At 34.0% G+C, this 16,445-nt stretch overlaps 3 protein-coding genes across 3 annotated transcripts; all 3 read right to left on the bottom strand.

Moving 5' to 3' along the window:
* Nucleotides 1–270: 270 nt before the first annotated feature.
* On the bottom strand, nt 271–3,712 carry LOAG_00990 (ADP,ATP carrier protein 1; the record flags this gene model as incomplete). Its single annotated transcript, XM_003136530.1, has 9 exons — nt 271–390; nt 769–885; nt 996–1,131; nt 1,299–1,400; nt 1,599–1,674; nt 2,002–2,092; nt 2,424–2,564; nt 2,719–2,863; nt 3,540–3,712. The coding sequence occupies 9 exons, from the start codon at nt 3,710–3,712 to the stop codon at nt 271–273; spliced, it is 1,101 nt and encodes a 366-aa protein (XP_003136578.1).
* A 453-nt stretch (nt 3,713–4,165) lies between these two features.
* On the bottom strand, nt 4,166–5,491 carry LOAG_00989 (hypothetical protein; the record flags this gene model as incomplete). Its single annotated transcript, XM_003136529.1, has 3 exons — nt 4,166–4,314; nt 4,477–4,614; nt 5,398–5,491. The coding sequence occupies 3 exons, from the start codon at nt 5,489–5,491 to the stop codon at nt 4,166–4,168; spliced, it is 381 nt and encodes a 126-aa protein (XP_003136577.1).
* On the bottom strand, nt 4,849–14,495 carry LOAG_00988 (hypothetical protein). Its single transcript, XM_020445617.1, has 17 exons — nt 14,270–14,495; nt 13,765–13,847; nt 12,978–13,089; nt 12,315–12,472; nt 11,991–12,087; nt 11,513–11,667; nt 11,237–11,324; nt 10,755–10,823; nt 10,544–10,666; nt 10,220–10,336; nt 9,611–9,752; nt 9,149–9,286; nt 8,525–8,736; nt 8,148–8,322; nt 7,268–7,338; nt 6,021–6,102; nt 4,849–5,501 (listed from the first exon to the last, which is right to left on the bottom strand). The coding sequence occupies exons 1-16, from the start codon at nt 14,447–14,449 to the stop codon at nt 6,028–6,030; spliced, it is 1,995 nt and encodes a 664-aa protein (XP_020303945.1). The 5' UTR covers nt 14,450–14,495; the 3' UTR covers nt 4,849–5,501; nt 6,021–6,027.
* Between the last annotated feature and the right edge of the window lie 1,950 nt (nt 14,496–16,445).

Below are 16,445 nucleotides of genomic sequence, written 5' to 3'. Positions count from 1 at the left end.
CGGTATAGAGATATTATTCACTGCAAGTAAAGAAACGGATTAGCACTGAACGAAGTTAGATCTAATCAAAATATTACCCAGTTTGGCAGATATTTGCAGAGGAGAGCAGTTCGTGATTTAGCATTTTTGTGTTAAAAAAAAAAAAAATCAAGTGCCGTGGAAACGGAACTGTTCAGCGAAAGAAAGTACAAAGTGTCATTTCAAGGTGAATGCCACGCACTGTAGCCTTCCTGAAACCATTTCTATATAAACTAATCTACAGTTTCTATGTTACAAATACTTCGAGAATTCGTTGTAAAAGGCCAAAACGAGAGCAGCACCAATACCACGTACCGTATTCACCCATAAACCGTTGAAGTAAGCCTTGAGGCCTTCCTCATACCATATCTTCTGTAACAGATTCAATAGTGTTACTAAAATTATCACACTGATCACAAATTCCCTTAACAACATTTGTTATCTCACAAAGCTAAACTGCATTTGAAACGCGTTACATTCTGACTGCAAAGTAATTAATTATATGTACATTGATTCAAGTACCGACATGAATTTAGTGTAGCTAAATGGAACCTCAAAAAAAATGTTTCACACCACCAAACAACTTAACCCATGGGAAGTTCCATTCGTATTGACAACTTCTCCACTAATTGTTCTAATCATCATCATAATATTAATGCGAAATTTAATCTTGATTCGACGAATTAAAAAGGAATTAAATTCCACCATACTTTGAAGTTTGCAAATGTTATAAAGTCAAGAGAGATATACCATGGTACAATGCCATACTCCTCGATAAAGTATATCACTACGACCAGCCTGCATCATAAAACGCCTACGTATCGTATCCAGTGGGTAAGAAATTAAAGCTGCGGTGAACGTTACCACCTATAATCATAATTGCATGCTTCCTTTTAGTTCGAAAATTAGTTACAAATTTCGAAATTCATCAACAAGTCATTACAGAGAAAATTATCAGGAGCATACATATACAATACCTGGCCAATTAAAAAAGCACAAATGAAACTGATATCATTGTTGCCATGTTTAGTCAACTGCGTTTTCGCTGTATCAAAAAGACCATAATATGCTCCACGGTACAAAAAAATGTACTGAAGTGACGGCCAAAAACCACTGCAAAATTTGCATTCCATGCCAATTTCCGAGATAAAAAGGAAAGTAATCAATGAAGTGGGATTTCCCATCTCATAAGCGAAGCTCAGAAAGTTTTCACCTCATGTAAAGATACTCAATTCGAACGCATCCTTTGTCATGAGCAACACATAATAGAAATAACTTACTAATACAATCCACGCAAACCATCATGCTTGAATATCTTATGCATGCAGTCGAAAAAACCTGAGAATTCTCGAGATGCTCCTTTACCCATATCAATAGCTAATCTGGATATTCAGTTGTTGTTAAAGTTACATGATTATCAATGAAGTTACTAGAACACCTGAATCTATAAGTTAGGCTTACAGGGCCAACAAGTCACAAAGCCTAAATCTTAACTGCATCAGTCTATAAAAGCTATCCCGAGTTCATATAAAGCTCTAAACTTTGTAAAATTGCAAATAAAGTAGACAAAAGAAATTCACCGTGTCCTCACGAAATCTAATGGATAGATTATGCAGTACGTTGCAACACCGGACGCAGCACCAGCACCGAGATTACCTAAAAATAAGTAACATTTTCCACAAATGATCTATCATTTGATAAAGAACAAGGTCATCGGATACAATAAGCTTCAACTTCGATTCCAACCAGAAGTTTCAAAATGAAAACCAGTCGATTTCCAAAACAGTATCATTAAACTCAAAAAGTCATTTTAATGGACCGTAGTTATTTTCCAATGCTCTCAGTTTTCGGCCTAATAAAAATGGCTGCCTATGTCCGCTTTACAATACCCACAGAATATATTGCAACAAAGAACGCATGAAACAGCATTACTCACTAGTAGTACTTGTGACTTTATTCAAATTCAGCTATAAATTTATAAACCTGCTGTAAGGCGCCAGTAGTCCTTTTTACCATCTACACCATTAAGAAACCAAATTTTGAAGAAATCCTTGAAAGCAAATCCAAAGGATTCCTGCAATTACTCCGATTAAAAATAAGCCAGCAATCTTTATTGTTACCGAGTCATCAAGGAAATAGGATAATGAATTCGGACATGGCTTATGTGAACAGAAACACATCTAAGATTTTCGATAACATTAATCCATATGATCCTAGCTTCGGTAACATATTCACCAATTCACCATTTGGACATTAGATACTCTTGAATGTTAACTTCTTTGAGTAAGCTCAGAGTATTAGTTTTTAAACAACCCATCTAATCGATTCAAAGCTTAAATTTAACGGTGCTTAAAAACGGATCCATGAATGGAATAAGGACGAAAAGTGCAATTATTTCGCAGCACCTGTGAACAAGCTCGAGAAATATTGACCAAATTCCCACGCCAAAAGGACAGAAAACCTTGTTCAATCGGTATTCGCGCGAAGCAATCAAGCATACCTTTATAACGTTTCCCAACTGCAATAGTTTCCTGGGCGTTTTGCAGCTAAAATGATATCACTAGATTGGTTCACTAGATATACCAAATTCATTCCGATAAACCGGAAGTGTGGAAAATTTGTTGGAGAAGTGGAAATTTGGGATGCCATATAAAAACGCTTTCCGAAAATACAAATATCTAATGCAACTTCCAAATATACCTGTAGGATTAATTTAACTCGCTCGATGGGAGCAATAATCGTTTTAGCTATTACCGCCGCGCCAGCTCCCAATGTCAAATCTTTGAGAAATTTTGTTGCATCACTGGCATTAGGCATATAATCGCGATGCACCGTGTCCTCCAATCTGAAATGACAACGAATCATGTGGGTAGACAAGATATATAAATTACAATTAGACTTCACTAACACCTAATATAAATATTCTTCTACAGGGAATCTCAAAATAAATGTAATAAACATTTCAAGGAATGACTTAATCATAGCAGATCATTTTCCTATGGTATCAGACAACCTTTGGTTTATCCATAAATGCTAACCTGCTCATGATGACGAAAACTTATTGATATCACCTTCCACCGTAACATTTGATTCGAAACTGTAAGGTTTGCATATAACCTCAAATGAAAATGATAACAGTATAAACATATTCTTCTAAAAAGCATTCATATACCGGAATATCAAGCATCCTGTAGATGGTATTCACCCATTGAACAAGAGTGTGAAAATTTCGCAAAAGATGCCGCATATTCGTGAGGGTGTCAAGCATCTCCCAGCAGAGATATTTACTTAACCAAAACATAACGCTAACAACAGCACTTCTCTCAACTCTTTATTTTCCCAACCTGCTGTATTACTACTATTCTCTCGCAATTCCTTTTGATCTCTGGCACCATAATGAAATGATTGGAAAAAGCCTATCATCTGGAGGAATGAGATATGAATGCCATGTGAATACGGTAATTACGTATCGCAATACTTTGAGCAATATACAGGACAATCAGGACTCAAAGAGAAAGTACCGCATCTCTAAAGAGAAACATTTGTCTTTACAGTTCCAGCCGAACTTCTTCCCGCCACGCGTAGGTGTTACAAGTTCGAATCCTATCACTGGTAATTTTGCATCGGCAACATTTTCTAGCACATTCAAATCCTCTGAAAAAGCCTTTTCCGTCTCTCCAGCTGTTACCACCATCCACTCTTTTACCAAAGAAATGCCGGTTTACCTGACAGCGTCCAGGTGAACATCGGATACTCGCTTCAAATACCGATATTGACATTTAATTTACCGTGGATAGAACTGGCGTAAATATCATTCAGGCAATGAACAATTAAATTTGATGAAATTCAAACTTGCAACTATCATTTTAATGCTTCATGTTTGTCCTCACCTGCAGTTCATTTTTGTAACACAGTCTCTCCCTCAAAAATAACCCCTACTCAGAAATCCACTGGGCACTATGCTTATGCCTGATTCCTGGTAGAATAATGCGCCAGTGCATACAATGCACGACACCCACATTACGCGCGCTTACTGCCGCATGTAAAAAAAGAAAACAGTCGTCTCTCTTCCTTGACCCGAGTAGTTTAATTTCTTACAGCTAAGTTCCAAGTTTCCATTGTTCATTCCAGGAAGTGTAGCCTTAAGTCAGCTCTTGAATAGTTTGAAAAATTGGGTCATGTAAAGGAGGATATTTGCAGACTTCTGGGATCCAAGCACTGAAGAACTGACTCCGTCCGAAATATCGGACCAGTCACGGCAAGTACTTTGGCAGCATCCGTTCTCCTTCCTCTTTTCTCGAAAGAATTCTTCATGGCTCAGTTATGCTATAAAAACCTGAGCTGTCATCAGCATGAATCCAAATTTAAGCATTAGAACATCAAAATTCTTCCCACGTATAACATTCACCTGGCTGAGATCACGCACTTCCATAACTTAAAAAGTAGAGGAGCAATCACCAGAAGGAAAACTAAACATATATTTGACATGATATTTGTTGTAACTCCCCAGGGAATTCTCAATATATGCTATTGCAGGCGTGCAATTGTATGCGCAGTCATTAAGAGAACCGAACGGACCAGATCGGACCGTCCTCGCTGAAACATTTTCACAATCATAATAATAAAGTAGAGTACATAGATGAAAAACACTGAAAGCTGCCAGACTTATTGCAGCAATTTAAAATATAAAGGTTGAATAAGAACTGAAATAGACGAACTTCATTTTATTCTGTGTAAGAAATGCTAGAAGGAACCCAATATAGAATGATAGATAAAGAAATACAAGAAATTAAAGATAATAAATTCAAAAAATTAAAGATAATAAATTCACGCTCACGTAGAGAATCTCAGAAAAAAGAGAAAGATAGATAAATTTATAGTTTCAGTGGGCTTAACAGATCACAGAAAAATAAGGCAGAGTTGAATTCCAACGTGTGGTACTTAATAATACAGGAAAATGTATTATTAAGAATAATACAGGAAAAAAGCGCAAAAATTGACATACTTATAGAAGTCTTCGGAAGACGTTGCAAAATGCTGTCAAAAAGAACCGTCACTTTACTAAACAAAAATTACGTTTTTTTTTAGCAAGACACCTGCTGAACCCCGTACTTCTAGCTACGGTAAATGATTAACATCAAAGAGAAAGCATGCACGGTGAAACGGGAAAAAAGCTCACGTGCGAAGGAGCGTATGAGAACAAAGGTACACCAAACAACGAGAAATAACGTAAAAACTGTGTCAATGTATGCGAAATAATAATGATAAATAATGAATGAATTAGACAACTGTCAGTAGTATCGAAAACATAGAATAAATAATCGTGAATGATGACAGTTGAAGAGAACGACTGTGCGCCTTTCTAAAAATGATCACAACCTTTTTGCAAAGAAACAAAATGATCAGTACCATCATCACCACATTGCACATGATGAACACACGTTAATACTTTGAAGCATTTCAATTTGATCATTCTTTCCCTTCTGAAATATGTATATTTATATATATAAATACATATATATACTTTTTCTTTTGTATGCAAAGTCAATATAATCTTATGATTTTCAGCTTCAAATTTCGAATTACTAACTGTTATACTGTTCATACGCAAAAACTAGTGCTGTTATTTCACGACAACTATTACTGTCATGCTACTATTAGGAACAATCGCACATTGTTGTTGACAAGAAAATCCCAACTAGCAACTGTTTAAATTTCCCTTTTTTCAAACAGTTTATACGTTTTAAAATATATTTAAATTTCTAATTTGCAATTAATTTTTAAATAAAAAAAGTGAAAAGTTTGCCAAAAACGAAATTTGGTACTGGCTAATAATATTCCGAAGGAAAAAGAAGCGGTAAAGTGATCACTGGTGTAAAAATTCATGAAGTACGATTCCAAAAATTCCAATGAGTCATCATGTCAACTTACAACAGCAATATCATTACATAATATTGATAATTAAGCATAAAAAACTTCAGATAATGATGCAAAGTACATACGGAGTAATTAATTTCTCTCAGTAATAAAATTTACAACGCGAATCTCGGCACTAATTGCGATGAATTCGAAGACCATGGGTACCTATAAGACGCTGATTTTTCAATTATATTTGCATTTGAAGTAATTTGATGAAATCGTATTTGTATTTTCTTCTCTCTGTCATGCAATTTTTAACAGTGCATGCAAAAGCAAACTTGACAGACCGAACTCTATTTTGATGAACTTGATTGAAGTGAATGTTAGCTTTGGGTGAAATGGTGCAATGAAGTTTGAAAAACAATAACAAAAAATATGAAAGTGACAAAAGTTAAAAATAAAAGAACACACTAAAAGCGTTTCAAATTTAAAACAAAAATGAAAAGAAAAATGGCAAATGCAAACAAAAAAAAAACCGTCTTCAATTAATATCAAGATATCTATGAAAGACGAAAAGAGGAAATAAGGCAAACATCTGGAAAATTCTGGAAGACAAAAAAGCAAAAGGGAAACAGGAAGTACCAAAAGGTTCTTCATACGCGGTTATCAGTTCGAATCAGTGCCTCATGTTGTTATTTACTAAAAACACGAACAAGTTCTTACTACTACTGTGCAGAATAACATATCCTACTCTTGATCACATCCGTTTGAATACTTCCACAATAGGATGGATAAAGCTAGAAGTTAAAGCCTATATCTGGGAATCAGTTACATCGATGCGAGGAAATGCTCCACACTAAATAACGGGGCAGTACTGGTGCCAATAGTATCCGATTTCATAGGATCCTTTTTCTGAAGATGAGAAGGAATGAAACACATCATTTTGTAAGGTCATAAGGCCTTGTCTTGCGGTTTTAACGAGTACCAGGGACGGTGAGAGATATGCACAAAAACAAAAAAAAATTTAACAAAATACTAAATAAATTCCGAATAGTTCTGAATTGTTTACATATCACTAATAGAGCAGAATTTTTAAGGCCTAAAAATTCTCAGCAATAAATCCGACAAAATGCATATTAAACTATGGTATTCGTGATACCAACTGAAAGTCCCTTCATCATTCCACAATTATAATGGATTGCAGAGACTATCCTTTTCCTACATCCACCACATCACCTGAAGCTTTTCATTTTTCACTGATCTTGCTTAATAAGAATACATTAAGGCACTGAATCGAATTGAAAAATCACAGCTTGTAGTCGTTATAACAAAAAGTCTTCCAGATTTTAAAACGATTTCGCCGGTATTTCATATAGATGAAGAGAACCACCATAGCGATGACCGACAGCCACAACACGGAAAATGATCGTTTCACTGATGATCCACCATAATACCTACGGCCTACAAAAAAAACGGAACATATGATGATTTCAAAAAGACCTGCTGATTGCGCGCCGAAAAACGGATGCTATGTATGTGACCATTTTAGGTGAAAGAAGAATAACAAAGTAATAAAAATTATTCTATGTCAAACGCACTTCATATTTACACAATTACGTTCATTACGTAAGTGTTAACTACGTAAAGATGTAACAATCACAGCGGAGAAATGGTACACCTATGTGACTGGAATAACAGGCAAGGGATAATAGCCACTTGAATAATAGTTACACTAGGCATTGCTTATTATAACTCACTTCTCTTCAATAAATGGCTGAATCTTGATACTGCCGAGATGTAGTTAAAACACAAGCATCACCGTGCTCTTTCCTTTACGCTAATCGGCTTAAACAATTTGATGGCTGAGTAGCAAGAGCTACACAAGAAACATATCTCTTATATTTGACATATATCGAAAGCTTCAAATATGCCAAAAAAGAAATTAAAAAAAAAAAAACCAACACCACGTTTTGTTGGATAAGAGAAGTGACCCAAAAAGCAATACATCAGCTTATATAAGACCCAAATACTAATTTCAATAAATGAACTGATTCACAGGCTCGATATTACAGAAAGCTCCTTTACGAACCCACGGTCAATATGATGATCGATTGAAGCATTAATTTTTTAAATGATAGGATAACTTTCATGCTTATCTGCTAATTCAACAATTCTCATAATAAATAATTCTTGAAAAGTGTAAAATCGCAGCATTTTTTTCCCTCGTTTATAATTGTGCTATTAAACTTAACGACTGCGATAACACTTACCGTGAGCTCCGATGTCAGTTCCCCATACAGGTATGTCTCCGATGAGCTTCTGATCAGCTTTTTCCATGGCGTCAACATTGAATGCGCCAATTTGTAATTTTGGATTTAAATGCCTCATTTCAACAGCTACCAATTTGCCGTCGTCAAAATCACTCACTTTATAACCAGGCACAGACTGAAATCAGTTTCACAGTTTGAAAATTTAGAGAACTCCGATCCAACTTAAGCAAATCTAAAATTCATAAAGTATGTGAAAAATGCTTATCTTTCTTGAAAAAGAACAAGAACAAGTGGCAGTAAAGTTACGTTTCGAAAACCACAAAGAAAGTCATTTATCTAACCATAAAAAAATTAGCTCGAAATTAAACCGGACTTACTCTAAGACCATCGATCTTAAAGTCATTGTAATAGTTGATCATGAAATCCAATACAGCTTCGCTATCAAATTCAATATCGTGTCTCCTACATTTTGGACATAACGATGCTGGTGGGAATTGCTGTTTCGGGAAGGCCGGATCTTCTGATGCTTTGCCGGTAATATATTTGTTGACGATATTATGTGTCATCCACAACCACATTATGCCATCCGCTAAATATACATATCTCTATTGCTCACCTGTATTTTAAAATATTGAAACAAATTCAGCAGATAAGTCAGAAACAGTAACATGAGGTCAACATTGTCATGTAATAAAATTAGGCGCTGTACAAAACTCCCTTCATTTGGAAAATTGAGAACTAACAAAATCATGCGGGTTCCTATTGGGTTATCTATGTAGAGACAGTGACTGAGATGGAAAAACAAAATTTAACATACCAATGAAACAAAAAAAAAAGGAAAAAATAACAAAAGCCACCATTTGAATTTGGAAAAAGAATATATCTTGACCCACGCAAAGCAATATATTAAGCATGTTTAGTTTCATTTATGTTTTATTGCTTGCTTCCCGGAATGCTCCTTTACCTTCCTTCGCATTTTATTGTTTTTTAAATTTACCTACCCGGCGTAATAACTGCAGTCATATTTCGCTTCAAAATTCCTTCATGAAAATGAGTCGCGCATTCGATGCAGCCGAAGAAATGCCATATAAATCGATGGAATGGTTCGATCAGATCGTTGTTAGCATTGAAATTCAGGTCTATAACCAAAAAATTGCATTCTTATTAAAAGACAATTATTCTCAAGTTCAATTCCAGTAGTTACAACGATCTATCTTTTTCTTTGCTTCTTCTGTATGAACATCCTTTCCTACTTATAAAATGTCAGCCATAATGTCCATTCACACTAATTCGGAAAAAGAAAAAAAAGGCTTTGAATGCAACATCCAACATGCAACAGCCAACATGGATATTATTTATTGAATTACATAATGAGCATAAAAATCCCAAACTTCCTTACATGCCTGTTTTTGCTAGTTAATCCTTATTTAAAGGAGCTGATAGTGAACGAATCATACACTTACCGTCTTTCTCAACTTTATATGCCTGAACACTCATCGCATGTATTATAGTCCATATTCCACAAGGAAATCCTCGCAAATGAGGTTTTGATCCACGACAAGCCATATAATTGCTTGTACTTGGAAGTGGTTGACCTAACTGATCCTAGAATGAAGACACACAAATAAAGAGTACCAGCAAGGAAAGTTATTCAAAAAAATGGAATGTCCCATTTGGTTAACAGTAAGAAAGGAGAAAAGGAAAATTTCATTGATGATATTATACTATCCATCTATAGTATATACAACTCATTCTTAAATTATCAAGTTTTGAATACTTCAAATATCGGACGTATTATCTGTTTATTTAACTATGCGGAAAAAAACTTCAGATAATTATCTTACAGAGATGAATAGTAGCAATTAATGATATCTCGTGGCGATGGATAAATTATAAGTTTGAGCAGAAATGTTAAGGAGAAAATCATCACAAATTATGATTGTGAAAATACGACGTCCAAGTGATATTTCTTTAGCATTCTATTCAATATAATGTTGAAAGGAAAGTATCTCGACATAAATAAAATATACTATAAAGAGGTCTGAAGCTTAATTAAACCAAAGATTAGTTACCTGGATAACCTTTACTTGATATAGCCACTGTTCAGAAGTGAGCTCAGTTGATACATTTTTAAGCCAATAATCTAACCTATACAACAACTTTCGCATAGGAATTGTTCCCGGCATATACTAAAATGTTTTATTTATAAGCCTGATCCATTTTTGAAATAATAAACGGAAAAATATTGGCAAATACATCAAAAGATAAAGTGTCTCAATTTGATTATGAGTTTCAATTAATTTATGTCATTCTCAGAAATGACAAACAAAGAGGAAGGAATACAGGCCAATAAAACGGATTACTAAATTATGTTGGGTTAATGATAACAAACTTACCTTTTTCATCGCATGAACCCATAATTTCAATGCTGTAAGATCTTCATCTTTAATCAGAGACTTCCTCGGTATTTCAGCCGTTAACATATAACGAAGCGCAGTTATGATATCCATCATTTGCACCTTAAAAATACCTCACATTGTATAACGCATTTCAAGAACCTAACCAATTACCTTCAAGTCCGCAACAAAACGAAATACAGAAACGCACTTCAAATTGACTCCAAGTAACCACCAGCTTCGCATCATCGATTGTTTTCATATCTCGTAGCACTTCATTCTAAATCGACGAAAATTTAAATTTCAACATCCATAATCTCGAAGGTACCTATTTCCAGTTAGGAAATCACAATACCCAGTATATTTAGTCGCTTCAAGAACAATTCATTCTCAGAAATATCTAGTAGAGGTAAAATATGGCACTAACATGGCAGTTCAAATAGTTTTTGGTTATTCAAAGAATGTTATATATATGGTATATTTTTATATGTGGGAAGTATTACTAATTTTACGTGAAAATTAAAATTAGACACAACGAAAATTATTTCAGGCATATATTCTTTAATCATATTACAAAGTAATTTTTACATACGCAATGATCGACCGACTGGTCAGTAGATATTTTAAACAATTTAGGAATGATCAACAAATTAAAAAGAAAAAAAAGGGCAGTGTTGAAAAGTGAAAAGATACCTGATGAGGAATAGATGGTTCTATCATGGGAATTTGTGCCACATGCTCATTAATCTTATTTTGCATCTGAAGCCAAGTATCATGTTCCCTGGAAAAATAAACATCTTCCCTTTGCTATCGAATTACATGATATAACAATAAACAACAACACTGAAACCGATAATACAGTCATCGCTTATCAATACGATCGTTGGTCTAAAAGTTCATGATTTTCATTCTTTACAAACTATTTTCTCGAGAAATTACTCATGTGTGACAAAAGCAAAGCATATTTACATAGAAATATAAAGCGGAGTTGGTTGGCCTTTCTTCAGTAGAAATAATCGCGAAGTTCCTAATGCTGCTGTAATACCAAACTGCCATGCTATTGGATTATTACGTTGTACTTGCGCTATGTAAACTCGTTTATCGTTGGCAAATGCTATCATTTCCTGTATGAAAAAAGTTCACGCACTAATGATGTTATTCGACCACAAACAAACAACAAATAGAAACAAAGAAAACTTACGGAAGCAAACAATAAAAAGTCGTGTTTGCTCACTGACATATCAATTTCACAGTTCTCAATGATATATTTATCTGACAAATGTAACACAAAAAAAGAAAGGAAAAGTTTTCAACAGCTCTTAATGAAGCATTACTTGAATATCACCTTATACCGCACCGTACATATCATGAAACATTCATCATATCGTAAAAATTATACCGTTTTATACCGTAAAAAGAATTATTAAATTTGAGAAATATCGCTTACCGCCCAAGCTGTCCTTGAAGGATTGTCTTCAACGATCAGAGCTAACAACGAAGCAATCGGGGGTATTGTGGGTAAAATATCTTCAAGCCTGACATAACTGAAAAATTAAAAATAACTTCTTACGATAAATTCACAAATAAAGCAAATTTTAAGTGATTTTCAAATAAATTCAAGAAGTTCTTACCTTCTACTACACGGGGTATATCTTTAGTTACTCTGCTCATGCAATGATAATTAAATATGCTAGTTTTAATTTGAATACTGCAAGGACAATGGCATTCATTTCAAGTTCTAGTACATAGATGAAGAAATAATAAAACATACTTATCACTAGTCTGAAAATTTGGCCATTCTGCAGGCCTTTGATATATCCAGTCATTATACACCATTCCGGCAATATCTAATGCCACTTCATTTAAGTTATGCTTATTTCCTGCATATTTTACAGCGTCATTTACACTCGTTGACATATATTTGAAGTACTGAAAAGAGATTAAAACTTTTCGAAATGTAAAGAATAACATCTTACAGTTGGAAGGATTGTAACAGACCTGCAACACACATTTCTCAACTTATGAAACATTTCGAATTACGACAGGAAGCAAAATTTTCTTGAATCTAAGATGTACTTTGCCTTTTCAACAACTGTGGGTATTGCGGTTCTTTTACGGGTAAGAATGTGGTCCCATGAGAATGGTGCATGTAATTGATAATAACGACACAAAAAAAAGTAAAAAAAAAAAACAAAATAAAATTCGATATAGCTGTATTTGTCTTAACAATATCGATTGAACTGCAAAGTTCGACGCGTTTCTAGCAATATTGTTTAGAAAACTATGTGTTTCTCCACACTTAATACATATATTACATAGAATTAAAAAGTTCTGAAGGTATGCATATATGTTATCAAAAGAGATGAAGAAAAGATAACTGATTTTGCTTTAAATTTGGAAAATTTTATAAGGTAATCAAGGGAAGAAGTATTACTTTGATAGTTGGAAAAGCATCAACATTATGCTCGCGACACAATTTTAAATTTTGATCGATAGCACAATCTACGGCTGCAATCTGAACCATAGGTTTCCATTGTAGTAGTTGTCTGCAAAACTTTTTCCAGCATATTAGTAAGTTCCTATCTTGCTATGATAACGGAAAAATCACAGGTTTACATGGGCCATCAGATGTACGCAATCTGATATTTAAGATGAACCAAAGCTTAAAGATGAGAATTTTCCGCGAGCAAATAAAGAGAGAAAATAATCAGATAAGTAGTGAAGAGAGATTATAAGTTTTCTCTAAGATGGGTCATAGCCCACGCTCGAAAGTTCACTGTTGGAGTCTACAATCTAAATACGACTTACAAATCAATGATGCAATGTTCCTCGTCAATTTATGAGTTACTTTGAATTAAGTAGATCAAATGCCCAGAAGTTAGTTTAAAATCGCTTTGTTAGGTCATCATTAATCAACGGACTCTTAGGATCTAAGTAGGTTTCAGTGAATTATTTGCTTAGCAACTAAATAAAAGGGAAGAAATTGGGAAGGAGCAGAATGTTTTATTCCTTCTATCCCACCGTATTTTCAAGGAAAACAACTACGTCCTTCTAAATCTTTTATCAGACAAGGAATTCAACCTAACATTTCTTTAATTCTATTCATTCAAAAAAGAATCTCTATCGTCCTCTTTCTAACTTCCCTCTCCAAATTAGCATTTCGTGAAGAGAAAACTCAACAAATTTGGCTAATATTCGAAAAGAAACAAATTTCTGCTTACTTTGCAAGCTGTTTGTATGTTTCCGCGTATCCAATACAAGCACCACACCAACTCGAGAAAAACTCCACGAAATAAACTTGATTCTGAAATATAAACTTGATCCATAAATTATTACTCCAAAACAATTATCTCACTTGAGATATCGCATGCAATCTATGCAGGCAATAAACCGTAACGAATGAAATAATATAACCCAAAGATCTAACTAGAAGTAATAATCGATATGATGATAACATTATGGGTTAGACAAATGATTTACATCCGAATTCAATATAAAAATTATAGAAATGAGCCACAAAATTATGCATTACTAATTTGCATTTTTCCCGGGTAGTACCGGAAATCTCCTGTCCATAAGTACATACATGTAGAAGAAATTATTAAATTATATCGTTTCAACTCCATTTCATTTCAAGTGCTCTTTGTCGAATCAAAAACATTTGAAAATAAAACTTCTGCTTGAATAAAAACTTCCATTCTCTAATTCCATGATAAAGTTACTTACTGTATTGTACACTTTTTTGTCGAAATTATCACTATTTAATACAGTTATATGATCATTCGGACCATATAAAGAGGACGGTATTGGTTCGTCATTGTCCACTTCACTGACCGCTATCCGCTCAACAAATAATGTCGAGATGGTGATAAGTAATAACCACGTATATTTATCGCTACCAATCATGATTACTATTATTATTATTATTCCAATATTGTATATCTTAAATTCTGTAATGGCATGTTTCAGTAAATACATAATGACAGTTGTGTTTAATGAAAACCACTGGTAAAAAAACGTTGGAAAGTGTTGAAATGCTATGGTAATTAATTCTATATGACAAAAAAAATCATTTCAACAAATTGAAAAAAATATCGCGCCAAAAAATATCTCAAAATATTTTTTGGTTAAATCGGATTTGGAAGATCAATGGGACAGATTCCAGGGAATATTACAACATTTGAAGGTGTAAATAGGCAGGAACTGTACAGTGATTTATTTTAAATGGCAAAATTCGTGATCGGATCATTAACGAACAAAAAGTTCGTAGAAGGAAAAAAAGGGCAACTATGGACGGAAGAGCTCACTGCAAACATTGCTTGGATCTTAGAGATCTATGCTTTTCAGTCAATCAATCAAATGAAAAATGGAAAAAAATGAAAGTACAAGAACAGAAAGAATTGAGTCAGTCTTTTTCTTTCAGTCAAACACATATATGACAAGGAAGTTTAGTAAATCAAAATATCATATATCACCCAGTTTTAAATAAAGGGTAGAAAAAGAGTAAAATTAGCGAAAAGTAGCCGTCAAATTGTATGACGTTTGAGCGGGAAAAGGAGAGAATTATAAAGGAAATAATAGTGCACTGATAAGCATTCGGAATAGATATCCCTCAATGCAGTTATTATTGATAAGAAAGAAAAAAAGATGGGTAGAGTAACATCAACCAATCTAATGACACCTTACACTTTCTGAATAACATTAAGAGCAGAAGGAGATATTTCGCGTTCATCCAACGCACGCAAAAATGGGCCAAATTTTCATGTAAGCTTTACAAAAATACAGCTACTTTTCCTTTAAATTTCAATTACGCTTTCGTGTTCCACGTATTAAAGGTAAATATTAATGCCAATTTTTTTGACGTCTCATGCTGAGCTTTATTTATTAACGATATATTTAAATGCTTCATCCGCCTCACACTGATCCTCACACAAAATGTGATAAATCTGTATACAGCATAGGCATCTGTTACACTAGTTACATCTTAATCCCAAACCAAAGATCTTAGTGTTTAAAACAGTCGTTGTTCCTTGAAACATTTAACCTACCTAACCTCCCATTTGTACATTCTCAATTACAATCTATCGATAATTTATGGATATTCGCAGGCAATAAAATCGAATTTCTTACTCGCTAAACTGCAGTGAGGTATAAATCATATATGTTTGTTGTGTTTGTCTGTATTGTGCGTGTATGTTGAGTGAACACTTCAAGCCAAGAAAGATCAACCCAGGCGAATGAAAACTTATCACAAAAAAGTGGAAACCTACAGTAATCACAATAATCCCATAAAAAGGGAAGCTAGAGAGAAATAAGAAGAGCAAGGATAGTTGAGGTAATTTTGAAAATTATATTCTATAAAAGTGATAGGATATATTAAATTTCTTATGTGTTAAATATTGTTATTCCACTACCAAGAGGAAAAAACATGCGACGAAACTAATTACAATACTAGTTTGTTGAAAAAAGAAGGAAATACAACGATTACTTGTTGAAAATAACTGATGAATAATCACAAATAGAGGACATAATTGGTGGCTACGACTCGTTTAATCATCCAAACCTCAACTTTTACTCTACTACTACCATTACTATTATTGCTATTGCTACTACTGTTACTGATACTACTACTGCCACAACAACAACTACTACTACTATTGCTCTTAAAACTCGAACTAATATGGACAAAAGTATGGTTGAATTTGAAGGGAAGCATAATTAATTGCACAATTAATTTTGCATGATGGAAGTTTAAATGTAAAATGTGGTGGAAGGTGAAAATAACACAATACCAAATTACCAAAAAAGTAAACTGATGTATAAATAAAGATGAATCAGTGGAATGTAAGCATAAATGATCAGACCCCTAACATCGAGGAACGAAGAAATTATGACAAACAAA

The sequence above is a fragment of the Loa loa genome (genome assembly GCF_000183805.2).
Source record: "Loa loa unplaced genomic scaffold supercont3.99, whole genome shotgun sequence".
Lineage (NCBI taxonomy): Eukaryota > Metazoa > Nematoda > Chromadorea > Rhabditida > Onchocercidae > Loa > Loa loa.
This window is presented reverse-complemented; position numbering and strand designations above follow the sequence as displayed.

Coding starts and splice junctions, on each gene's coding strand:
- LOAG_00988 (XM_020445617.1), bottom strand. CDS start 14,449: ATGATTGGTAGCGATAAATATACGTGGTTATTACTTATCACCATCTCG. Junction 13,848..14,269: donor ACAAAAAAGTGTACAATACA/GTAAGTAACTTT, acceptor TTTATATTTCAG/AATCAAGTTTATTTCGTGGA. Junction 9,287..9,610: donor ATATAAAGTTGAGAAAGACG/GTAAGTGTATGA, acceptor TTTTGGTTATAG/ACCTGAATTTCAATGCTAAC.